The 27,231-nt window shown below is 36.8% G+C and overlaps 1 protein-coding gene across 6 annotated transcripts in view; it reads left to right on the top strand.

Annotated features, from left to right (window-relative positions):
- AFF4 (AF4/FMR2 family member 4) overlaps positions 1–27,231 on the top strand; it is a 97,639-nt gene that overhangs the window by 13,880 nt on the left and 56,528 nt on the right. For 2 of the 6 annotated variants that reach the window (XM_036848451.1, XM_036848445.1), the window contains exons 2-5: positions 18,704–18,795; positions 19,265–19,391; positions 21,543–22,337; positions 24,374–24,418. In XM_036848451.1, the coding sequence (XP_036704346.1) occupies positions 19,269–19,391; positions 21,543–22,337; positions 24,374–24,418 (963 nt within the window). In that variant the 5' untranslated portion in view covers positions 18,704–18,795; positions 19,265–19,268. Of the gene's footprint in view, positions 1–1,365; positions 1,420–18,703; positions 18,796–19,245; positions 19,392–21,542; positions 22,338–24,373; positions 24,419–27,231 lie in introns of all 6 variants that reach the window. The other 4 variants (XM_036848448.1, XM_036848447.1, XM_036848450.1 and 1 more) reach the window with 4 other exon arrangements.

The following is a 27,231-nucleotide window of genomic DNA, read 5'->3' as shown; positions in this document are numbered from 1 at the left end:
TTTCCCAAGGCAGTTCATGGGTAACACAAGTGTTTACTATATTGCTCCTTACACCTTTTTGGGTCACTTTATCAAACAAATGGTTGCAGAGAAAGTGGGGAATCACCAAGAGTCCTTTTGGCTGTGAAGGAGAATAGAGGAGAGATAGAGTGATAGCTGGAGAGATCTATGGGATCAGGGAAGACTTTTTTTCTTTTAAAGAAGAATATGTTTGAATGATGATGGGAGGGATTCATTAAAGAGAGAAAAGTTAAAGTTGCTGGAGAGAAGGCAGTAACTGATAAAGGTCTAGGAGAAGATAGCAAAATGGGCATAATTGTTCTTTGATAGAGAGATGCTTTTTCTTTTTTAGCCAGAGGAAAGAAGAGAATGGATGCAATGTTAGTAGTTTGAAAGTTGATAGTTGATTTCTCTCTGGTCTTTAATCTTTGTAATCTTTGTCCAGTAAGATAAGGTCGTTTGTGGAATGGAAGCTAGGAGGAAGAGTCATAGAACTCCATGAAAATAATTGTGAGGAAATAGGAAAGAGCATTCGTCAGAGAAGGATAGTAAATTTCTGGGAAACTTTGAGGGCCTAGTTGAAAGTGATTCATGAAACATGATTATGAGAAATTAGATAATGTATAAAGATATGATGAAGATAGCAAAAACGGTAGGGAATTATCTTTGTTTTCATGTTTTTTACTACCTTTTTTTTTCTTGGTCACGCAACACAGCACGTGGGATCTTAGTTCCCCAACCGGGATCACACAACCCCCCCCCCCCCACCCCCGCCACTGGAAGCACAGAGCCCTAACCGCTGGACTGCCAGGGAAATCCCTTTACTATGTTATTTTAAACCTGAAGGCTATAGAAATCTCATGACTAACTTTGGGTGAAAGGTCCTTTTATGCAAAGTACCATTTTGGGACCTGATGTTTTGTTATTGTTGGCTTTGATCTCCAGGTGTACAACCTCTGTTTGCCTACCTTGTAGGAACTGACCTCTTCAGACTCTCATGGGTAGAGAAATCCTGCCAAATGAGGGCAAGAGAGATTTCTCTACCTATAAGGCTTTTTGCTTTAAAATAGTGTATTTTAAAGTTACAGTTTAATAGCAGTTGTAATAAACTGGATTCTAAAATAATTGAAATCTTAGCTTAAGTCTCATTTTGACTTTTGGAGTGTAAATCATTTAATAATCTGGTAGCTGAATGGCTTCATTTTTCAGTAGGATAGTTCTAAGATACTAACTGAAAAAAAACCATTGTAACAGGTTCTGAACACTTGAAAGGGGCAAGTTAAAGGTCACATTTTACTCTTTAAACTATTTTTGAAGTTTTAAATTTTAAAAGGTTATAAAACTAATACATGTTTTTATTAAAAGGATTATAGGAGATGAATTTCTGGTTCATTGGGAATGCACACTTTTTTTTGAACTGTGAGTACTGTAATTTTTTTTATTGTAATATATGCATAACAAAATTTATCATTTCAGTCATTTTAAATGTACAGTTCAGTGGCATTATTTACATTCACAGTGTTGTGCCACCATCACCATTGTCTATTTCCGGAACTTTTTCATCATCCTAAACAGAAGTACCATACCCATTAAACGATAATTCCCTATTCCCTCTTATGCCCAGACCCTTGCAACCACCATTCTACTTTCTATCTCTGTCAATTTGCCTTTTCTGCATACCTCTTGTAAGTGACTGCTTCATCCATGGTAGCATGTGTCAGAATTTCATTCCTTTTAAAGGCTGAATTATATTTCTTTTATGTGTATACCACATTTTGTTTGTCCGTTCATCTGTTGGTGAACACTTGAGTTGCTTCCACCTCTTGACTGTTGTGGATAATGGTGCTGTGAACATGGTGTGTACAACTACCTGTTTGAGTTCCTGCTTTCATTGGTCATATATACATAAGAGTATAATAGCTGGATCATATGGTAATTCTATGTTATACTCTTAGAGTGACCATCAAACTGTTTTCCACAGCAGCTGCACCATTTTACATTTTTACCAGCACTGCACAAGAGTTCTAATTTCTCTATATTCTTGCCAACACTTGTTTTTTGTTTGTTTTTTTAAATTTTAATTTGTTGATAATAGCCATCCTGATGGATGTGATGTTGTATCTCTTAGTTTTGATTTGCATTTCCCTAATGACTAATGATGTTGAGCATCTTTTCATGTGTTTATCGGCCATTTGTATATTTTCCTTGGAGAAAAACTTATTCAAATCCTTTTCCCATTTTTTGACTGAGTTGTTTGTCTTGGTATTCTTGTGGAAAATCTGTTACAAATGTGAGGTATAGGGACTTCCCTGGTGGTCTAGTGGTTAAGACTCTGCTTCCACTGCAGGGGGCGTGGGTTCGACCCCTGGTCAGGGAACTACAATGCCGCATGAGGCGTGATGTGGCCAGAAAAAAAAAAAAAAGTGAGGTATATTTCCGGATTCCCAGTTCTCTTTTCTTGATCTATAGGTTTGTCGTAAATTTTGAAATTGGGAAGTGTGTGTCTTCCAGCTTTGTTCTTTTGCAAGGTTGTTTTGACTGTTCTGGATCCTTTGAATTTCCATGTGAAGTTTAGTATCAATTTGTCAATTTCTGTGAAGAAGTCAGCTGGGATATTGTTAGGGATTCTGTAGAAACTGTAGATCAATTAAGGGAGTATTTTCATCTTAATAAATTTTCCATTCCATGAATAGGATTGTTTCCATTTATTTAGGTCTTTAATTTCTTTCAGTAATGTTTTGTAGTTTTCAGAGTGTAAGTTTTGCTGTTCTTCTGTTAAATTTTTTTCTAAGTATTTTATTCCTTTTGAAGATATCGTAAATGGAATTGTTTTCTTAATTTCATTTTTGGTTTGTTTATTGCTACTGTACAGAAATACAATCCTTTTTTGTGTGTGTATCGATCTTGTATCCTGCAACCTTGTTGAACTCGTTTATTAGCTCTAACAGATTTTCAGTGGATTCTTCATGGTTTTCTATGTACAACATCATCATTTTACTTTTCCTTTCCTGCTCAGATGCCTTTTATTTCTATTTCTTGCCTAATTGACTGACTAGAACCTCCATACAGTATTGAATAGAAGTGGTGAAAGGACATCCTTGTCTTGTTCTTGATCTTAGGGGAAAAGTATTCAATCTCTCACCATTAAATATGATAGCTGTGTTTTCCTTGTAGATTCACTTTATTAGCTTGAGGAAATTCCCTTCTCTTTTATTCATAGTTTGCTGAGTGTTTTGTCAAGAAGGGATGTCGCAACTTGTCAGATGCATTTTCTCCGTCCGTTGAGATGGTCATTTGGTTTTTGTCCTATATTCTATTGTTATGGTGTATTACTTTAATTGATTTTTGGATGTTAAGCCAATCCTGCATTCCTCACTTAGTCATGGTGTATAATCCTTTGTAATATTGCTGGATTTGGTTTGTTAATATTTTGTTGAGGATATTTATGTATATATAATAAGTTTTTTATTGATCTGTAGGTTTTTTTCTTGTAATGTCTGTCTGGTTTTCATATCAGGGTACTATTGCCCTTACAAAATGAATTGGAAGGAGTTTCCTCCTTTCCATTGTTTGGGAAGAGTTTGTGAAGGATTAGTGTTAATTCTTCTTTAAACGTTTGTTAGAATTCAGCAATGAAGCCATGCAGTTCTGAGCTTTTATTTATAGGCAGTTTTTGGACTACTAATTCAGTCTCTTCACTTGTTATGGGTCTATTCAGGCTTCCTGTTACTTCTTTCTTTTTTCCCTAAATAAATTTATTATTTATTTATTTATTTATGGCTGGATTGGGTCTTCGTTGCTGCGCATGGGCTCTCTCTAGTTGCGGTGAGCAGGGGCTGTTCTTTGTTGCAGTGCACGGGCTTCTCATTGTGGTGGCTTCTCTTGTTGCGAAGCATAGGCTCTAGGCACGCAGGCTTCGGTAGTTGTGGCACATGGGCTTAGTTGCTCCGCGGCGTGTGGGATCTTCCCGGACCGGGGTTTGAACCCGTGTCCCCTGCTGGCGGATTCTTAACCACTGCGCCACCAGGGAAGTCCCCCTGTTACTTCTTGAATTATGTAATTTGGTGTTTTTTTAGGAATTTTGTCCATTCCATCTAGGTTATCTACTTTGCATACAGTTTTTCATCATATTCCCTTATAATCCGTTTTATTTCTGTAAGGTTGGTAATATTGTTCCCTCTTCATTCCTGCTTTTAGTAATTTGAGTTCTCTCTCTCTCTTTTTTTTTTTTTTTTGTCATTGTAACTAAAGGTTTTTCAATTTTCTTAATCTTTTCAAAGAACCAATTTTTGGCTTTGCTAGTTTTCTGTATTATTTTTCTATTTTATTTCTACTCTAATCTTCATTTATTTCCTCCCTTCTGCTCGCATTTGGTTTAGTTGACTTTTAATTTTTTTAGTTTCTTAAGACTGATTTGAGATCTTTCTCCTTGCTTAATAACAGTGTTTGTAGTTATACATTTCCCTTTAAGCACAGCTTTAGCTGCATCTCATAAGTTTTGGTATGGGATTTTGTTTTTATTATCTTAAAGGGTTTCCTTCCTCTTGTGATTCCTTCTTTGACCAACTGGTTATTTAGGAGTGTATTGTTTAACTTCTATATATTTGTGAATTTCTCAGTTTTCCTTCTGTTCTTGATTTCTAATTTCATCCCGTTATGATCCAAAAACATACTTGGTGTGATTTCAGTCCTTTTAGGTTTATTTAGACTTGTTTTACGGCCTTACATACAATCTATCCTGGAGAATGTTCCGTGTGCACTTGAGAAGAATGTGTATTCTGCTTTTGTTGAGTGTTCTGTATCTGTTAGATCTAGTTGAATTATTACAGTGTTGTTCAATTTAGTGTATCAAAACCTGAGAGACTGTAATATTTGTTCTACTCATATCCTTTATCTCTTGAATAACACCAGATTGTTTTAATGATATGAGACCTCAGTCGTTTCTGATAGGGATACAGGCAGTTTAAGCAGAAGGTTGGGAGCCTGAATTATTTAAAGGAATGCACTAGTCTGAAGCCCATTAATAAGGTCATGAAGATAAAGGAAAAGTTGACAAAGATAAGGTTTCTTTATTCTCTTTTCGAAAACAGCTTTATTGAGGAATAATTTGCATTCCATAAAATTCACTTGTTTTTAAGTGTACAATTCATTGATTTTTAATCAGTTTATGAGTGTGCAACTATCACCACAATGTATTTGCAGAACATTTTCATCACCCTAAAAAGATCTGTTGTGTCCATTTACAGTCACTCTTCATTCTTTGTTTTACCCTTTACTCTTTTTATGGCGGCAGGGGTGGGTGCACCACGTGGCTTGTGGGATCTTTGTTCCCTGACCAAGGATCGAACCTGGGGCCCCGGCAGTGAGAGCGCCAAGTCCTAAGCCCTGGACCGCCCCTTTATTCATTTTATTTTATTTCATTTCATTTCATTTATTTGTTCTGTGGCATGTGGGATCTTCCTGGACCAGGGATCGAACCCGTGTCCCCTGCATTGGCAGGCAGATTCTTAACCACTGTGCCACCAGGGAAGGTTCCCCCTTTTTTCTTGTATAGTGTTAAATACTCAAGTACATTCAAATAGTTCTCTCATCTAATCCTTACCATCAGATTAGTATGGACATTTTATAAAAGACAAAACTGAGGTTTAGGGAGATTATTTGCCTAAGTCATATGTCTAGTATGTTATATAATCACAACTAAACATCAGGTATCCCTAATTGTCCCATTTATAAAATCATGGTGCCTCAGCTGTTTACAGCTCAATTGAAGTCTGGAAGTTACGTTACTTTGTTAAGGTATTTAAGAAGTTAATAAAGAGGTAATTGTCTGTATTGGTTTTTGGTTACTAGATGTTTTATGTTTGAGAGTTTTTATTAGCAAGAATACCACTCTACATCAAGATTATCCAATCGTCTTTGCTTATAACTAAACCACCTGAATCACTACGATTTGAAGAACTGTGTATTAGGAAATAGAGGGTCATCTTGCGAATTAATACCTTAGCCTTTTTGATATTGATTATGGAGAAATAAGGGAGGACATCCCTTTTTCCCCCAAATATTCTTCCAGTAGATAATTACTGCACATGTACCATATGCTCTGAGGTATTTTTGATGCTCTTCTGAGATTGCTATTCTCTTTTTTTCTTTTCTTTTTTGGCTTCGCCACACGGCTTGTGGGGTCTTCCCGGATCAGGGATTGAGCCTGGACCCCGGCAGTGAAAGTGCCGAGTGCTAACCACTGGACTGCCAGGGAATTCCCTGAGATTGGTATTCTTAACCTCTCTCTCATTTCCTTCTGTTTTCTCCCCAGGAGGTCCTAAGGATCTTCAGAGAAAAATAAATGACTGAGAAATAACCTCTTTCAAATTTGTCCAGTTCCGCTATAAATGCAGTTTCACTTGGACAGAGTTGCTAGTAGTGGGTGGATAAGACTTAGAATAACTGCAATCGGTAGCAGAGGCTGCCTATCAAAGCCAGCCCTTTCCTTCCTTTAGTACCTCAATCCCATGTAGTCCATAGTATAATTCACTTTAGTCTCTTCAGATACTAGGTAACTGAGAAGTAAAGATACAGATAGCACATTATCTGTAGTATAGACATTTAAAGTTATTTATTTAGATTGATTTTAGTTACACCACAGAAATAAAGAATGGAAGACTCCAGAGAGGCTAAACAGATGCAGATCAAGGTGAAAGTCAAAAAGGCAGCCAAAGGGACTTCCCTCGTGGTCCAGTGGCTAAGACTCCATGGTCTCAATGCAGGGGGCCTGAGTTTGATCCCTGGTCAGGGAACTAGATCCCACATACCACAACTGAACATCCCGCATGCCGCAACTAAGACCCAGGTGTAGCCAAACAAATTTAAAAAAAAAACAAAAAAAAACCAGCCAGAAACGAATCAAGAGACTTGGAGAGAGTATTGACAAACTTTGAGAGTATTGAAAACCACGTGTGAAGTTTGCATCTTAGATTGAGGAGAGTTTAGGCATGGCCTTCCCGTAGTTTGGGAGTGGTCCTGAAAGAGGAGGCAGACGACTTGAAGGAGGTGGTCAGTAGAATTAGGATGCAGTTTAGCGTAAGATTTAATCCTAACCTTATATTCCTCAGCTAAGATATAGGGCAGGTTGGGAAAGCATAGTTATTACATAATCAAAAGACTATCACTTTAATAGAAAAATGGGCAAAAGATGTAAATAGGCAGTTCAGAAGAGAAGAAATATGAATGGCTAAGTAGGACATGAAAAAGATATGTGGTTTAACTATCGGAGAAATTGACTAGAAAGCAGTTGACTATGAGCTTTATAAGGTCAAAGACCGTGAGTCATTCTCCGTTTTATCTCTGGTTCCTAGGACAGTACCTAGAAATAGTAGACAGGCTCATGTATTTGTTGAATGAATGAAATAAACAACGTTGGAATAATTTTTTTTTTACTTCTTAGATTGGTGGCACGATTAAAAAAGACTCATGATGCCTGGGATTGAAAATGGCATGGTTAAAGGGCAGTTTCATACTCCATTGGGGCGCTGTCAATTAGCACAATCTTTTCGAAAAGCAGTTTAGTGATATACGCTAAAATGGTATAGCATATATCCTTTGACTCAGCAATTTCACGTGGAGAAATTTATCTGAAACTGAAATAGTATGCGGGCGCGCACGTGCATACACACACACAATCATTATAATGTTTATCATACTAAATTCCGGATACAACCTAACTATCAGGGGCTTTCTGGTTAAATGAATACTATGCAGTCAATCAAAGAATGAAAATTCGTATGTATTGGTATGGAACTATGTTCATTACTTATTAAATGAAATAAGAACTGTATGTGTAACAGTTTTCTACACGACTAATGTGTGACTCTTTGCAATATTAAAGGGAAGTTTCACTTCCCTGAAACTATTGGTGACTTCTACTTTCTACTTTATGTTAATCATATTAGAGTTTTTGAGCAAAGAGCGAGTATTACTTGTGTAATTGGAAAAACAGACCCATCAAGGTTTATCTCTTTTGAAAAAGGAACCCTCTACACTGTTGGTGGGAATGTAAATTGGTGTAGCCACTATGAAGAACAGTATGGAGTTTCCTTAAAAAAACTAAAAATAGAGTTACTATATGATCCAGCGATCCCACTCCTAGGCATATATCTGCAGAAAATTATAATTCAAAAAGATACATACACCCCAGTGTTCACAGCAGCGCTATTTACAATAGCCAGGACATGAAAGCAACCTAAGTGTCCATCAACAGATGAATGGATAAAGATGATGTGGTATATATACACAATGAAATTATTACTCAGCCATCAGAAAGAATGAAATAATGCCATTTGCAGCAACATGGATGGACCTAGAGATTATCATACTAAGTAAAGTAAGTCATCAGAGAAAGACAAATACCATATGATATTGCTTATATGTGGAATGTAAAAAAATGATGCAGGGCTTCCCTGGTGGCGCAGTGGTTGAGAATCTGCCTGCCAATGCAGGGGACACGGGTTTGAGCCCTGGTCTGGGAAGATCCCACATGCCACGGAGCAACTAGGCCCGTGAGCCACAACTACTGAGCCTGCGCGTCTGGAGCCTGTGCTCTGCAACAAGAGAGGCTGCGATAGAGGCCCGCGCACCGCAATGAAGAGTGGTCCCCGCTCGCCGCAACTAGAGAAAGCCCTCACACAGAAACGAAGACCCAACACAGCCAAAAATAAATAAATTAAAAAAAAATGATGCAAATGAATTTATTTACAAAACAGAAATAGACTCACAGACATAGAAACAAACTTGTGGTTAACAGAGGGGAAAGGGGGGAGGGATAAATTAGGAGTTTGGGTTTAAAATATACACACTACTATAATATAAAATAGGTAACCAGCAAGGACCCACTGTATAGCACAGGGAAGTATACTCAGTATCTTGTAGTAACCCATAATGGAAAGGAATCTGAATATATACATATATATGTGTATAACTGAATCCCTTTGCTGTATACCTGAAACTAACACAATGTTGTAAATAACTATATTTCAATAAAAAATTTTTTTAGAAAGGTTTATCTCTGTTGGAAAATAAAAAAGGAGAGGAAGACTGTTCCTTATTAACATTTACAGGAACAGCCAAAATATTTACTAGGGACAAGAAAGAAGATTTACCTAAATAGAGAGACATCCTTCATATTATGTGTGAAAACTGGATATTCAGATTTCAGTTTTCTTGTGTTTAGCTTATGAGAATAGTAGTTGGCATATTTTGCTATTAGTTGAGTTAGTTGTATCTCATTCTTTCTGTATACTCAACACCTAACAATTCTACTTCTGAGTTTACCCTAAAGAAATAATGAGGTCATCAGTCATATGGCATACATTGTGTTGCATCTACTTTTCCTCACAACACAGCATTTATGGAAATTCCTCCAAGGTAACTGGCAGTGATCTACCTCATTTGTTTTAATAAACAATGGTTTATTTAAGCATTTCTTTGTTCTTGGGCATTCAGTTATTTTAAATTGTTTTACCACTAAAAACAGTGCTGCAGTAAACATCTTCATAGCTTATGGCTGTGCTTTTAATTCTGTGGAATGTAGTCCCACGAGTGAGGTTACTGGGCTGAAGGATTTGTCTTTTTTCTGGCTGAGTTTGAAATGTCTTCACCATTTTATAACTGTCATCTTAGAAAAGTACGTGGTTTTTAACTGTTGTTATTAAATAAAACATTTATTTAAAATTTTTATTTATTTATTTATTTAAAATTATTTATTTATTTATTTAGGCTGGGCCGGGTCTTAGTTGTGGCATGCAGGATCTTTTAGTTGCAGCATGCTGGCTCTTAGTTGCGGCATTTATGTGGGATCTAGTTCTCTGACCAGGGATTGAACCCTGACCCCCTGCATTGGGAGCGAGGAGTCTTACCCACTGGACCACCAGGGAAGTCCCAAAACATTTTATTACTGAATTGGGTTTGTTAACTATTAAAATCCCATATATCTTTGGGTTTATTTCGTCCCTCTGTTTTACTGATCAGTTTGTTCATTTCTGTGCACTACCGTGCTATTTTGATAATGGTGATGGCTTATAGTAAGTTTTAATCTAGTGTGGCCAATTCTTCTTGTTCTCTCCCCAATGCTAAATATTTAATAGATGCTTGTTGCATATTAAGTTAATAGTACACTTAATAATAAACATTAAATCTTGCTTTAGATAAAGTTTGGATGCCCATTTACTTTAGGGAGCTGAGCTTGGCATGTGGATGTTGTCCCCTCCTAGCAGTGTAATAAATGTAATTTCTTTCTGACATGTAATAAATTGTAACACAGAGGAAGAGTTGAGGAGAATTGGATATCGGAGTGAATTTGGAGACAGGGGTGCACCTTAGTCATGAGAGAAATACTTTAAGCCCTAGAGGAGAGACAGTTTGATGGTAAATCCCAAGGCTGAAAAATGTTGGAAAGTGCCCATAGTGCTCTAATGTGTAAATTTTATCACTCTTATCCTTCCATCTTTTTTTTTTTTAATTTTCTATTTTTATCTCTTTTTTTTTAAGCTTTTAATTAATAGTTTAATACTGTTATGGTCATAAACCGTATTCTGTAGGATTTAATTCATTTGAAATTTGTTGAAATTCTTTATAGCTCAGCATAGGTCAATTTTGGTAAATGTTCTGTGTGTAGTTGTTGAGTGCAATGTTCTATATATTTGGTATACAACAGTTTGGTCAATTTTTTTTAAATTAATTTATTTATTTTTGGCTGCATTGGGTCTTCATTGCTGCACACAGGCTTTCTCTAGTTGTGGCGAGCGGGGGCTGCTCTTCGTTGCAGTGCGCAGGCTTCTCATTGCGGTGGCTTCTCTTGTTGGGGAGCACGGGCTCTAGACACGCGGGCTTCAGTAGTTGTGGCACGCAGGCTCAGTAGTTGTGGCTTGCGGGCTGTAGAGCACAGGCTCAGTAGTTGTGGCACACAGACTTAGTTGCGCCATGGCATATGGGATCTTCCCAGACCAGGGCTCAAACCCGTGTCCCCTGCATTGGCAGGCGGATTCTTAACCACTGTGCCACCAGGGAAGTCCCAATCCTTCCATCTTTTATTTTGAAAAATCTCACACCTATAAGAAAAGTATAATATACATCTGTGTATCCTTCACCTAGATTGTTAACATTTTTACTGCGAACATTTAATTGCTGCTGCTGCTACTCTTCCTTCTCCTCTTCCTGACTCTTTCCCTCCCTCACCCTCTGTCTTTCCCTCCTTCCTTTATCCATCCCTCTCTCTCTCTCTGTCTCTCTGTCTCTCCCACCCTCCGCACACATACTATCTATATACATGCTATCTATACATAATAAATATATATTCCAGTGGTCATTGAACCATTTGAGAGTTGGCAAATATGATGACATTTTGCCTGTGTGTTGTGTATGTCCTAAGTAAGAATCAAAGATTTTCTCCTGCATAAACAAATACAGTTATCACATTGCTATGATTATCTGAAATACCATTCATGTGGAAATTTTCCCAAGTTTCCCATTAATGACCTTCACAACCATTTTTTCCTCCTCAGATCCAGGGTCTGGGGTATGAAGGATCATGCATTGCATTTAGTTGTGTCCTCTTTCTTTCTTTCTTATTTATTTATTTATTTATGGCTGCGTTGGGTCTTCGTTGCTGCGTGCGGGCTTTCTCTAGTTGTGGTGAGCGGGGGCTACTCTTTGTTGCAGTGTGTAGGCTTCTCATTGCGGTGGCTTCTCTTGTTGCAGAGCACGGGCTCTAGGTGCACAGGCTTCAGTAGTTGTGGCACGTGGGCTCAGTAGTTGTGGCTCATGGGCTTAGTTGCTCCACGGCATGTGGGATCTTCTTGGACCAGGAATTGAACCCGTGTCGCTGCATTGGCAGGCGGATTCTTAAGCACTGTGCCACCAGGGAAGTCCTGTTGTGTCATCTTGAATGTAGAATATAGACATAATCTCCAGTGCCTGCCCCTGTCTGTTTGTCTCTCCTTTTGTTCTCTGACATTGTTTGAAGAGTCCAGGCCAGTTTTGAAGAATGTTTCTCAGTTTAGGTTTGTATGCTTACTTGTGATTAGATTCAGGTTAAATATTTTTAGCAGGTGGAATACTGAGGTGGTGATATGTCTTTCGGGCATCACATTGGAAGGCACATGATGTCAGTTTGCCCCATTATTGATATGTTAAGTCTGATCACTTGATTATGGGTAGTGTTTACTTCTCTACTTCAAAGATTTTTTTCTTTATACTTGATATTCTGTGGGGGTGATACTGAATATTCCATTGCCTCCCAAATTTTTACCCAATGGTTTTAGCATCCATTGATGTTTTTTGCCTCAATTATTACTTTAGTGGCTGCAGAAAAGCGATTTTTTAATTCTTTCATTTCTTCTATATTTATTAGTTGGCATTCTTCTATGAAGAAGTACATTTGCTCCCTGATTTATTTGTCTTTTAATTTTTTTTTTTTAAACATCTTTATTGAAGTATAATTGCCTTACAATGGTGTGTTAGCTTCTGCTTTATAACAAAGTGAATCAGTTATACATATACAATATGTTCCCATTTCTCTTCCCTCTTGCATCTCCCTCCCTCCCACCCTCCCCATCCCACCCCTCTAGGTGGTCACAAAGCACTGAGCTGATCTCCCTGTGCTATGCGGCTGCTTCCCACTAGTTATCTATTTTACATTTGGTAGTTGTCTTTTAATTTTATTCTTTGCTATTATTGCTGCGGATTCAGGGATTTTTCTTTTGTTTTTAAGTATAGTTGATTTACAATATTGTGTTAGTTTCAGGTGTACAGCATAGTGATTCTGGCTTTTTTGAGGATTATATTCCATTATAGGTTTTTACAAGATATTGGGTATAGTTCTCAGGGATTCTTTTTTTATTCAATTTGTTATATTCCATTGCTTGTTCATTGTGAAGCTCATGTTTTAAAATTTGACCAGTGAGAGCCCCTTCAAGCTGGTTCTCGTGTCCTTTTGATATATCTCCATCTGTTTTTGAGCATTTTCTTACTGTTACAACAAGATATTTTAGGCTCACTTTTTACCTTCCTTGCTATAGCTCTGGAATTAGCTATTTCCCCAAGAAGTCCTGTTCCATTTTAGCAGGGAATGATATTAGAAAACAAAATTTGGTTGCTGAGGGTGCTTCTTTCTACCAGATTGTCACTGCTTCTAGACTCTTTCAGTGGATGGAGCTAGAGACACCATATGTGTGTGTGTGTGTATATATGTATATGTGTGTATGTATACTTAGATATAATTTATTTTATTTTTAATATAAGTATGAGTTCATAGTACTACTTCCTAATCCCCAAAGTTTCTTTTTCTCCTTATTCCACTCTATATTTGTATCTGTTTTCTCATAGTAAGATCCTTGGTTCCCTAAAAGTTTCAGGATGTTTACATTTACTTATTTGTTCAGTCTTGTAGCAATAAAATTGCTACACCATTATCTTTACCAGCAACCAACCTAACTAAAGTTGCAGATATTTCTTTGCATTTCTTTTTGTCCCTAGGATTTCATTTAAAACTGTTCTGAATTTTACTGAATTGGGAAGAAATAGAAAATATGAGCAGACCGATTACCAGTAATGAAGTTGTATCAATAATTTAAAAAGTCCCAACGAACAAAAGTGTAGGACCAAATGGCTTCACAGGAGAATCCTACCAAACATTTAGAGAAGAGTTAACACCTATCATTCTCAAACCTTTCCAAAAGATTGCAAAGGAAGGAGTGTTTCCAAACTCATTCTTTGAGGCCAGCATTACCTTGATACAGACACAGACAACACAAAAAAAGAAAATTACAGACCAGTATCACTGATGAATGTAGATACAAAAATCTTCAACAAAATGTTAGCAAACTGAATTCAAGAATACATTAAAAGAATAATACACCATGATCAAGTGGGATTTATATCAGAGGTTCAAGGGGGTGGTTCCACATCTGCAAATCAATCAGTGTTATACACATTAACAAATTGAAGAATAAAAATTATATGATCATTTCAATAGATGTAGAAAAAGCCTCAGACAGAATTCAATGTCCATTTATGATAAAAAGCTCTCCACAAAGTGGGTTTAGAGGGAACATACCTCAACATAATAAAGGCCGTATATGATAAGCCTGCAGCTAACAACATAATGGTGAAAAGCTGAAAGCATTTCCTCTAAGATCAGGAACAAGATAAGGATGTCTACTTTTGCCATTTTTATTCATCATAGTATTGGAAGTTCTAGCCACAGCAAACAGGTAAGAAAAAGAAATGAATCCAAATTGGAAAAGAAGAAGTAAAAACTGTCACTGTTTGCAGGTGACATGATACTATAAATAGAAAATTCTAAAGACATCACCAAAAAACTACTAGAGCTCATCAGTGAATTCGGTAAAGGTGCAGGATAAAAAATTATTATACAGAAATCTGTTGCATTTCTATACACTAACAATGAACTATGAAAATAATCCTATTTACAATTGCATCGAAAAGAATAAAATACCTAGGTGTAAACTAAGGAGGTAAAGGATCTGTATTTGGAAAACTATAAGACACTGATGAAAGAAATTGAAGATGATACAAATAGATGGAAAGAGATAACGTGTTCATGAATTAAAGAATGTTATTAAAATGACCATACCACCCAAGGCAATGTACAGATTCAATGCAATCTCTATCAAAATACAAGTGGCACTTTTCACAGAACTAGAACAAATAATTTTAAAATTTGTATGGAAATAGAAAAGACCTTGAATGGCCAAAACAGTCTTGAGAAAGAAGAACAAAGCTGTAGGTATCATGTCCCCCGATTTCAAACCATACTGTAAATCTACAGCTATCAAAACAGTATGGTACTGGCACAAAAACAGACACGTAGATCAGTGGAACAGAACAGAGAGCTCAGAAATGAACTCATACGTACATGAGCAATTGATCTATGACAAAGGAGACAAGAATATACAATGAGGGAAATACAGCCTCTTCAGTAAATGGTGTTGAGAAAACTGGACAGCTATATGCAAAAGAGTCAAACTGTACTACTCTCTAACACCATGTACAAAAATAAATTCAAAATGAATTAAAGACTTAAATGTAAGACCTGAAACCATAAAACTCCTAGAAGAAAACATAGTATGCTCTTTTTTTTTTTAAAATTATTATTTATTTATTTATTTTGGCTGTGTTGGGTCTTCGTTTCTGTGCGAGGACTTCCTCTAGTTGCGGCAAGCGGGGACCACTCTTCATCGCGGTGCGCGGGCCTCTCACTATCGCGGCCTCTCTTGTTGCGGAGCACAGGCTCCAGACGCACAGGCTCAGTAGTTGTGGCTCACGGGCCCAGTTGCTCCGTGGCATGTGGGATCTTCCCAGACCAGGGCTCAAACCCGTGTCCCCTGCATTAGCAGGCAGATTCTCAACCACTGCGCCACCAGGGAAGCCCCATAGTATGCTCTTTGACATTGGTCTTAGTAATATTTTTTGATATATTCCCTCAGGCAAGGGAAACAAAAGCAAAAATAAACGAATGGGACTGTGTCAAACTAGAAAGCTTTTGCACAGTGAAGGAAATGATCAACAAAATGAAAAGGCCGCCTACTGAGTGGGAGAAGATATTTCCAAATGCTCTGTCAGATAAGTGGTTAATATCCAAAATGTAAAAGAACTCATACAGCTCAACATAAAAAACACAAACAGCCCAATTGAAAAATGGCCAGAGGATCTGTAGACATTTTTCCAAGGAAGACATATAGATGGCCAAGAGGCACAGGAGAGATGCTCAGCATCGTTAATCATCAGGGAAATGCACATCAAAACCACAATGAGATGTCACCTCACACATAATAGCCATTATCAAAAGACAACAAATAAAAAGTGTTGGGGAGAATGTAGAGGAAAGAGAACCCTTGTGCACTGTTGGTGGCATTGTAAATTGGTGCAGCCACTAAGGAAAACAATATGGAGATTCCTCAAAAAATTAAAAATAGAACGACCATATGATCCAGCAATTCCATTCCTGGGTATTTACCTGAAGAAAACAAAAACACTTGAGATATGTGCACCCTTATGTTCATTGCAGCATTATTTACAATAGCCAAGATATGGAAGCAACTGAAGTTCCCATCAGTAGATGAATGGATAAAGAAGATGTGATCTATAAATATTTATAGTGGAAAATTACTCAGCCATAACAAAGAATGAAATTGTGCCATTTGCAACAATAATGGATGGACCTAGAAGGTATTATGCTAAGTGAAATAAATTAGAGAAAGACAAATACTGTATGATTTCACTTATATGTGGAATCTTAAACAACAAAACAGAAACAGAGTTTTAGATACGGAGAACAAACAGGTGGTTGCCAGAGGGAAGGGATTGGGGGGGGGAAGGAAAGAAACAGGTGAGGGAGATTAAGAGGTACAAACTCCAGCTGCAAAGTAAATGAGTCAAGGGTTTGAAATATACAGTGTGGAGAATATGATCATAACTATGTAATATCTTTGTATGGTGACATATCTTAGATAGATTCATTGTGGTGATCAGTTTCAAATGTATAGAAATATCAAATCACTATGTTGTGTAACAGGAACTAGCATAGTGTTGTAGGTCAATTATACTTCAAAAACAAACTCAGAAAAAGAGATCTGATTTGTGGTTACCAGAGATTGGGGGGGTTGGGGTCGGGGTCCGGGGAATTGGATGAAGGCAGTCAAAAGGTACAAACTTCCAGTTATAAATAAGTACTAGGGAGGTACTGTACAACATTATTAATAAAATTAACAGTGCTGTATGTTTTATATGAAAGTTGAGAGTAAATCATTAGTTATCACAAGAAAAATAATTTTTTCTATTTCTTTAATTCTGTATCTATATGAGATGATGGATGTTCACTAAACTTACTGTTATGATCACTTCATGACGTATCAAATTATTATACTGTACACCTTAAACTTGTACAGTGCTGTGTATTAATTATATCTCAGTAAAACTGGAAGAAAAAATTTGTTTGTTATTAATATATCAACTTAAAATAAGTACCGGATGGGTACTTAAACAATTTACCTTAAGTAATTAAAAATCTTAGATGGAGAACCTCCTTTCTACTTGCTAATTTTCTTTTAGAAATTATTTTATCTAGTAGTCAGATTTTGTTGTGATAGAGCAATTTGTTAGTTTTTACTGAGTCCTGTTTCAGTACAGTTGCAGTTGTCCTGAGGAATATAGTTTTGCCTCTACAAACAGAGATATACTTCAAATTGAGTCATACTTAAATTTCATAATAATTTTAGGGCAGCTCAAGTGGAATTACTGGAATTACTGCTTTGGGGAAAACTTTATTTTAGGCAGAGATACTGATGTTGAAAGACACAGGAGAAAAAAATAGAACTGACGTATTAGATGTGAAAATAAGTCAAATCAGAAAAAAATTAGAGAATAAGAGCTACAACTGGAATATTAGTTCTTATAAGCAATCATTTAATTTCATTATGAGCTTCTTGGCAGCCTTGTTTAAAAGAGGAAATATTCAGTGTGATGACTTATTGTTTAAGAAAAGATTTTTTATCACTGAATTATAGGAGGAATTTTATTGTGGGAATCATCTGTTTTTGAAGTAAATGTTCACGTGTTTCTTGCATGATTATTTTAGTGCTGTTGAATACATAAAATTAAATCGTAGTTTAAATAAGGCATTTCTGTTGTTTTCTGATCTTTCAAGAATTAAATTTAGGGAAACATAAGGAAATTGGTCATTAACATAGACCCTAACAGATACAGATAAGTTTGTATGTTGCAGCACCATAGCTCTAGAGGTCTATTTGAAACTTGATTGTTGGTGATATACAGTTATTAGTTGGTTCAGGTGTGCTGGAGGATAATAAATGTTCTTTGTTTTTATTTTTGAGTACCAAAGTGTAGATGTTTTATGGTATTTATTAAAGAAAGAATCAAATACTTTTTGTGGTTCTGATGGGAGACCAAAGCAAGCACACACTATTTCCATAACCTCAAAATAGTTTATATTCTTTTATAAATTTATTAGAAAATTGTGCATATAAGAAAGAACTTGAATACACATTTGGACACTTAGAACATTTTTTTAAACACTAAATTGCTTTATTTGTATGATATTAAACTGTGCAAATCAGGATGTTTTATCTTTGAATGTTTATTTGTACTTATAAAAGTCCTCAAGAATATATTGGTTTTGCTGTCCATTCTCATTTTATGATTATAGTTTCCCCCAGTCTTGATTGACTTTAATTTTCTGATTTGATTTGATTTATGAATCATAAGGCTGGAAGTACTCTACAGTATAACCTGGTTTTTCCCTTTGGCCTCCAACAGGACTTTCAAAACAAAACAAAACATAACCAGGACAGATGATTAAATCTATCTCCTGGGAAGAGTGTGTTGACAACATTTTTCATTATCTATTTAACCAAAATTCCCGCTGCTATAAATAAACTATTTTCCTTGGTTTGTTCTTAGTGACAACAGTATGACAACATACTGTCATGATTATAGAAATGACACCCTCATTTACCCTTTCTCCCAAAAGACTTTTTCTTTTTCCATACAATTTCGACTACTGTTACTAACCCAAGTTAATTTTAGATTCTATTGCTGAAAGCCTCAGTTTTGCCATTTATTGAGGTGCTAATTGAAATATTAATGTATTTAGAGCAGAAATGTCGTTTTTTAGGGAATCTAGAGCAACAGCAAAGCTGAGGTCAAACTGCCATAAGGATGGACACCAAGGAAGCTGTGTTTGGGACAAAAAGAAATCAAGATAAGGTAGATGCAAAGTAGAGAAAAGCACTGGACCCTGGGGGGAGAGGGTGGTAGGTGGGAGTGGGTTGTATGCCTCTAATGGCAAAGAATAGCTAGATTTCTGAAGAGGAAACCACAGAAGGCTTATAGGAAATATTAAGAATTATGGGTTTAAGTACTACTTTCCCTCTGAATATAGAAGTTTCAGTTGACTTTTAGCTAGCAGAACACTTAAAAATTCATAAGGTTAAGTATTTCAGTGGGGTGGATCCTAATATTCTGGGCTAGTGTTTCCTGTCTGGATAGTTGTGGAAGACACTGTCGGTTTAGTTGATAAAACCGTTGCCAAAACCCAACTTCAGTACTAATGCCTGTTGTTACTTGAAAGTTGAAAGGGAATCTCCGATTGAAGCGTTAAACTGACAAAATGAGTACAGAACATTTAATTTTTCCTTTTCTTTTTGTGATGTAAAGGTTGTGTTTCTCTTCATAGCAACATGAACCGTGAAGACCGGAATGTGCTGCGTATGAAAGAACGGGAAAGGCGGAATCAAGAAATTCAGCAGGGGGACGACGCCTTCCCACCTAGCTCTCCTCTCTTTGCTGAGCCATACAAAGTTGTAAGTTGTCCGTTGAATGTTTTTTCCCCATAACATAACATTTTTTGCTTTTAAAATTTTTAAACTTGAGTTTTTATATTAGAAAGAGTTATTATGTTACATCTTTTAACAGTTTTTCCTTTTCTTATAATAGAATATACTTTTTTGGTGTAAACTTTTCATTGCAGTATAACATACATATAGAAAAGTACACAAAGTAAGTGTTACAAATGAAAGAATTTTCACCACATGAGCAACCTCACATAATTAGTACCCAAATCAAGAACTACAGCATTACTAGTGCCCTAAAGTCATCCTCACAACCCCCCACCCCCATTGCTACCCTCTACTCTTGAAATATGGTCTGGAGTAGCTCAAACATTCATATCTGTATTCCTGGCTCTACCGCTAACCCTGAGCAGGCATTTCACCTTTCTGAGCCTTGAATTAAATTAAAAGTTTGTGAATCACTATGCACTGTCTGCTGTTTCCTTGGCTATTTGGGTATAACATCAAAGACAAATATTTCATAGATTCTTTTGTTTCTCCCTATTTCTTGCCATTTGCTTACTTAGTTTACTAAGTTTCAGTGATTATTAGTAAGTTTGAATAAATGTGTCCTCAGCATCAATCTGATTCTTTTTCTGTTATCATGTACTAAATTCTCTGATTTTCTATATGTTTAATGCTTAATTAACAATATCAAATTGAGATTAAAGCATGTTATCGGACTGTTCAATAAATTAAACTAATTGCTTTTTTTTTTTTTTTTTTTTAACTATCATTGTACTTGATTTGGGATTACATAAAACACTGAATCTGATGACTCTATTGTAGCTGTAGTGGCCACAAATGTCTCTCTAATACTTGATTTGGCTTTGGATTTCATTGGAAGTATTATTATAATTTAAAGGCTTGTACTGTGTATAATAGTTGTAATACTATGTATTGCAGCACTAGTGACCATTGTTGGCTTTATAGTATGAGATTGAGAGTGTGTTAGACTTTTTTCTGATGAAATACGAATGTAACGACATATCCTGGGTTTACCCTTATAACATTTGGTGTTTGTAGAAACCGTTTGGAAGCTCTATAAAAAACCATTTATTCAGAGCTTTTAAGGATTGTCCAATGAAGGGCAGTTACACTGACATCATTTATGAGTGTAACACAAAACTTTGGGATTAAAGACATTTTGAAAAATAACGAGTTTGGTCCAGAATCTTTGAATCATACTACAATTTATTTTGTAATTACATTGTAATGAATTGGATATGATTTCTGATCTTGATGTTGTCAATAAATTGCTGTAGATTTACCTCTCAGACTGATTTTCAAATAATCTAAAGTCATTACTGATTCCTGCCCACCTCAAAATAAATAGTGGTGGTTCAGGCTTTTCTGTTTGTTTCAAAGTCTTGATTTCCCTTTTAATGTAATCAGTCAACTTTTTTTCTTTCATGTATATGAATACAAGAGTCCTAAAGCTTGTAGACATCTTGGACCTGATTATTCAAGAATAATTCTTGAAACTTAAAGTATGTATTATTGACTTCAAAAGTTGGAGCATTTGATGGTCAGAATTAATAGCCAAGATTTAAAACTTTATTACTGGATTTTCCATGCTTAATTTGTTGTTGATTTTTATTAACTTGTTGAGTCACAGTAACAGAAGGAATTCTAAAAAGTCATTTGCGTATAACTTGTTTAACTAAGTTTTTATTTCTGCCTCTAACTATAACATTGAATTATAAGGAATATGATGTTTTCCTAGACTACCAAAATATGCATATTGACTAATCTGTGACTTGGAACTTAATTACATAAAGGCATAATTTTCCTGCTGTTCAAAAGATTTTACTACTGTTCCAATATATTTATTGGTGAAATTTGGATTTTTAAAAAATCTCCTGTAGTCTATTGTGTATATTCCTCAGTGTCCTCTAGGATATTTGTGTTTTAACATGAAGGTTTTTCACTTTCAGTTCATTTTTTTCACTATAAAAAATATATATATTTGGAGTTTGTTTTGAGATTTTAACCTTATAATATGAGATGAGACTTCCTTTTGAAAAGTCCCGTTTCATTTGAAGTTTGTAAAGTTAGTTTAGAAGCATCTTTTATTTCTAGTTTTGCTAATTTTATAATTTTATTTTACAATTTTTTTTGTAGACTAGCAAAGAAGATAAGCTCTCAAGTCGTATTCAGAGTATGCTTGGAAACTACGATGAAATGAAGGATTTCATAGGAGACAGATCTATACCAAAGCTTGTTGCAATTCCCAAGCCTACAGTACCGCCGACAGCAGATGAAAAATCTAACCCAAATTTCTTTGAACAGAGACATGGGAGCTCTCATCAGAGTAGCAAATGGACTCCAGTAGGACCTGCACCCAGCACTTCTCAGTCTCAGAAACGGTCCTCAGGCTTACAGAGTGGACACAGTAGCCAGCGGGCCAGTGCAGGTGCCAGTAGTGGCGCTAATAGCAGTGGCCAGAGGCATGACCGTGACTCATACAGCAGTGGTGGGAGCAGTAGCCGGAAAAAAGGCCAGCATGGATCAGAACACTCCAAATCACGCTCTTCCAGCCCTGGAAAACCCCAGGCTGTTTCTTCATTAAGCTCCAGTCATTCCAGGTCTCATGGGAATGATCATCATAGCAAGGAACATCAGCGTTCCAAATCACCTCGGGACCCTGATGCAAACTGGGATTCTCCTTCCCGTGTACCGTTTTCAAGTGGGCAGCACTCAAATCAGTCTTTCCCACCTTCATTGATGTCAAAGTCCAGTTCAATGTTACAGAAACCCACTGCCTATGTGCGGCCTATGGATGGACAGGAATCCATGGAACCAAAACTGTCCTCTGAACACTACAGCAGCCAATCTCATGGCAACAGTATGACTGAACTAAAGCCCAGCAGCAAAGCTCATCTCACCAAGCTGAAAATACCTTCCCAACCATTGGATGTAAGTCACACATTTAGAGCTTTTTAACATTGTAACTATATGAAGCAATTCACCCTGAAATTATGTTTGAAGTTGAACTGTCTCTTTGTCTTAATAGTAAGGAATGTAAAAGTTTAAGGAAAGACTTGTGATTGACTCCCAGGTGTATCCATAGAGCTCTTAGCTACCCCTCTTGAGCAGTAGAGAAAATGTCATTCATTGTTCTCAAATATTAAAATGACAAGTCAGTTATAGAATTAAAACATGGTCTATCAATACCTTAGGTTTCCTCGTTTTGATTTTATGGAATAATACATCTTGTGTTCTTTTGTTTTAAAAAAATTACTTCTGTTCTCATTGTGATACTCATCAATGAGATGTGGGCATGGTTCGTTGCGGTGAATGTTGGAACTTTTTTGGGTACGTGAAGATGGTAATGTTTTATGGTTTGGATGCCACGATCCTTATCTCTGGTTACACTTAAAGGTTTGAGGCAGCTGCTCCAGGCATAGTGGTGGTTTGAAATTTACAGTATTTATAACTATGTACCAAAACATGCTATTCAGAATAACCAAAGAAGTGAGCATTTGTTGTGAAATAGCTGAAATTTTATCTTTTAATCTAGTTTTTGCAATAAAAAATATTTTAAGTAATATCAGTAGCTGAAAATCATAGCTTAAAACGGTGGGGGAAGGGATCAGGAACAGGCAAAATGCTGTCTTAAGGACATTTTAAAATCTTTCTTGTGGCCTTGGGAAACTCATTGTTTGTAGCATTTGTCGTCTAATTACTCCTCTCAAGGGAACAGTAAAGTGGTAACTTTGTTCTTTCTTCAAACTATATAACATGATCCTTAGAGTTAGACTTCACTGTAGCTCTCCAGTTCCTGTTTGTACTTCAGAATAAAATTAACTTTCGAGATTTAAGAAATACTATGTAAAATGTCCAGCATGTTCTAGACAACTAATCTTTCAATAATACTGGTTTTATTCTGTTTGTTATTTATGTAAAATGATGATCTCAGCACCATGGTATATTTTGTATATAAACCAACTTTTAAATTTTTGACAAATTGTTCACCTGAAAAAAGTACATTTTAAAAATTATTTCTAATCCAAGTGTATGAAAGATACGATTTCTTTTTCTTTTTTTGGCTGCGTTGGGTCTTTGTTGCTGCAAGCCGGGACTACTCTTCGTTGCGGTGCACGGGCTTCTCATTGTGGTGGCTTCTCTTGTTTTGGAGCGTGAGCTCTAGGCGTGTAGACTCAGTAGTTGTGGCACACGGGCTCTAGAGCGCAGGCTCAATAGTTGTGGCGCACGGGCTTAGTTGCTCTGCGGCATGTGGGATCTTCCCGGACCAGGGCTCGAACCCATGTCCCCTGCATTGTCAGGCGGACTCTTAACCACTGCGCCACCAGGGAAGTCCTTAAAATTTTTTTTTAAGAAATCTTATCTTGGGACTTTCCTGGTGGCGCAATGGTTAAGAATCCGCCTGCCAATGCAGGGGACACGGGTCGAGCCCTGGTCTTGGGAAGATCCCACATGCCGCGGAGCAACTAAGCCCGTGCGCCACAACTATTGAGCCTGCGCTCTAGAGCACGTGTGCCACAGCTACTGAGCCCACCTGCCACAACTACTGAAGCCTGCGTGCCTCAAGCCCGTGCTCTGCAACAAGAGAAGCCACGACAATGAGAAGCCTGCACACCGCAATGAAGAGCAGCCCCCGCTCGCCGCAACTAGAGAAAGCCTGCGCTCAGCAGCGAAGACCCAACACAGCCAAAGATAAATTAATTAATTAAAAAAAATTTTTTTAAATATAAAGTTCTTCCAGTCATGTACAGCTTGGTGATTAAAATTTTTTTAGTGCTTGAAAATCTATATTTAAGGAAATTAGTCCAAAGATTCCAATTAGTGTTCTGACTTATAGTAGTGGGATACTAAATATGCCTTTAATTTTAATCTCATTTCTAATAATGTTAAAGCCATGCAACAAATGATAAAAATCTAATAAGAAATGACTCCAGATCTAATGTGTGTTTCTTTTCCTCTTTCTTTAGGCATCTGCTTCTGGTGATGTGAGCTGTGTGGATGAAATTCTTAAAGTAAGTTTTTTAAAAAATAGTTTTAGTCTCTTGAATTATGATGCTTTGCTACCCTCTTACCCTCCTTCCCCTTGTGTTTCACAAAGTATCTGAAACTGCAGCAGATTGCTTACATGCGTAACCTGATTATGGCCATCAAAATAACTGACTCTGTTCTACTTATATTCATACTTAAATTCTAAATCACTTGGTTTGTTTACTATTTGCCCTCAAAAAGCTGGGTTTTTTTTGTTGTTTTTTGTTTTATAAGTAAAAACAAACTCTAGTCTTAACAGCTTGCTTTGAAAAGAGGAAGAAACCAAATATAACTGTACCTTCTTAGGTTTATCGGTAATAATTTGAAGTACTAAAAATCTCAGTAGTTATCAGTCAGACCATTGTGTTGAAATAGCTTGCTTTGTAGTTCATCTGTATATACTGGTCAAATCCTACGATGAAAGATCTTCTCTGAATACTACACATTTTGAGTGTTTAATGGAATATGTTTAAACTTGACACATGACCAAAGAGTACATTCTTCTGTGGGAAAAGAAAACGTTGTCCTTTGGAAAAAGAGAAAGTCCAGTGAAGTGAGTGACAAACGACTGCTTTTGGCTCAATAGACAAAAACCATCAGTCACATATTAATTGTATTTTTGTGTACACTCTTGAATTTTTGTGTCCTGTACTTGTATTTCACTATGGATACTTTTGAAAGACTACTTGCATTGGCTGCCTTCCACTTTATTTTCTCCTTCCTTCCTTTAGCCTGCTAAAATCTTTTACTTCTACATTCTGCTGAACTTGTTTCTCCAAGGTCATTATCTTCCATGTCATCAGAGGCTTCATTTGAGTTCTTTCTGCTGTTTTAAAGAATTTTTATTTTTTTCTTCGGAAAACATCATTCTTTCTTCCTTGACTGTTGTTATGCTTCACTGTTTTTATTTTCCGCACACCTTTCTTGTCTCACATTCTCTGTCCTTTGGCAACACTTGTGTCTTCTCTTATCTCTTAAATACGGGTGCATTGTCTAGCCTCTCCTCTTTTCTTTCTCCTCTTTGATGTGATTTTCCTCCATCCTTTGGGATTTATCTGTTAGACAACTATTCAGTCTTTCCTGCTTTGGCCTCCTTTGGGTTTTGCTTTGTGTCTCTTAATTGCTTCTTAGCCGGGTCTCCATTTGGATTTCTCCCTGCTTCTTCAGACCCAACATGTCTAAAGCCGTATTTATCAGAGTTAACTTCTGTTAGTAGTATCACCATTCTCCCTTGCTTATAAGTGTAGAATCCTAGTTATTTTCCACTTCTTTCTCTCATGTTTTATTTAATCACAAAAACTTCATGTAGACTTTGAAAATTCCTTGAAAATGTTCATTCCTTTATTTCCATTTCTGCCGCTTTGAGCTTCAGTAATTGTAATATACAGTCCTCACTCTACCTTTCTGTCTCCAGAGTCTCCCTGCTCATCTGTCTTCTGTATTGCTGCCAGATTCTTTGCTTTAATCCTTTGTCTTCATAAAGTGATATCCTTCTTAGAAGTTTTCAGTGGCTCTCTAAGGCCCCTAGAAAGAATAGTGTGCAAATTTAACATTTTAAATGTTAGGCTGTCCACAAGCCAGTTTCACCCTCTCACACTATTGATTGACCACTTTTGCCAAACTGGTTCCCCTAAGCCATACACTTTCTTGCTCTTTCATCTTTGTAAAGTAAACTTTCATGGAATGTGTTTCTCCTTCCTCTTCAGTTATACATAGATTCTGTTTTTTCTTAGAATCCCACTGAAATCCTTATTCCCCCTGTGTCAGGCCATCAGACCACAGTGATAACTCATACTGCATTCATTTTTCAGTTGCCATGTACAAGTTTAAGGGAGCATATATCTTTACTCCTAAATCCTCAAAAACGCCATGGCACTTAATACCTGGAAGAAATCTTAGATTTTCTTATATTTAATTGTATCTTGATGTTACTGACCATTTATTCTACATTTTATGTATATGCAGGACTTGGCACATAGCCTTGGGTTGTAATAGGTGCTCAGTCATTTGGATGGTAGGGAGTTAAATAGATTTTCTATTGAGAGTATTTTGGTATTTGAGGTGTAAAAATGCCAACATTGAAACCTGGGGCAATATGAGTTCTGTTTCTTTTCCCTTCCCTATGTACAGCGTGCAAGGAAGTTCAGGTTCACATTCCCTTCGTGTTTTCTTTTTTTTTCTTTCTTTTTTTTTTTGGCTGTGTTGGGTCTTGTTGCTGTACGCAGGCTGTTCTCTAGTTGGCGAGCAGGGGCTACTCTTCGTTGTGGTGCACGGGCTTTTCATTGTGGTGGCTTCTCTTGTTGCGGAGCACAGGCTCTAGGTGCTCAGGCTTCAGTAGTTGCAGCACGCAGGCCCTAGAGTGCATGGGCTCTAGAGCGCAGGCTCAGTAGTTGTGGTGCACGGGCTTAGTTGCTCCGCGGCATGTGGGATCTTCCCAGACCAGGGATCAAACCCGTGTCCCCTGCATTGACAGGTGGATTCTTAACCACTGTGCCACCAGGGAAATCCCCCTTCGTGTTTTCTTGATATTTGTAGTCATATTGTTTCTGGGAACCCCATCACGAACTTAAAGGAAAAGAAGTTTTTTTAATCTAAAAGTAGTATATGTTTATTGTAAAAAATGATGTATTAATTCAAAGCTTGCTAACTGAGTACCTACTGTGTGTCAAGCACTAGGGACATAGTGGTGATAATAGTGATAGTGTTGCACCCTTTGAGCTGACATTCTCGAGCAGGATGTAGGAAATAATCACTTATATACAATTACTTCAGAAAGTGAAATGCTATTAAAAAATAA

The sequence above is a fragment of the Balaenoptera musculus genome, chromosome 3 (assembly GCF_009873245.2).
Source record: "Balaenoptera musculus isolate JJ_BM4_2016_0621 chromosome 3, mBalMus1.pri.v3, whole genome shotgun sequence".
NCBI lineage: Eukaryota > Metazoa > Chordata > Mammalia > Artiodactyla > Balaenopteridae > Balaenoptera > Balaenoptera musculus.
Note: the sequence above shows the minus strand (reverse complement) of the source record. Positions and strands in the feature narration are given on the sequence as shown.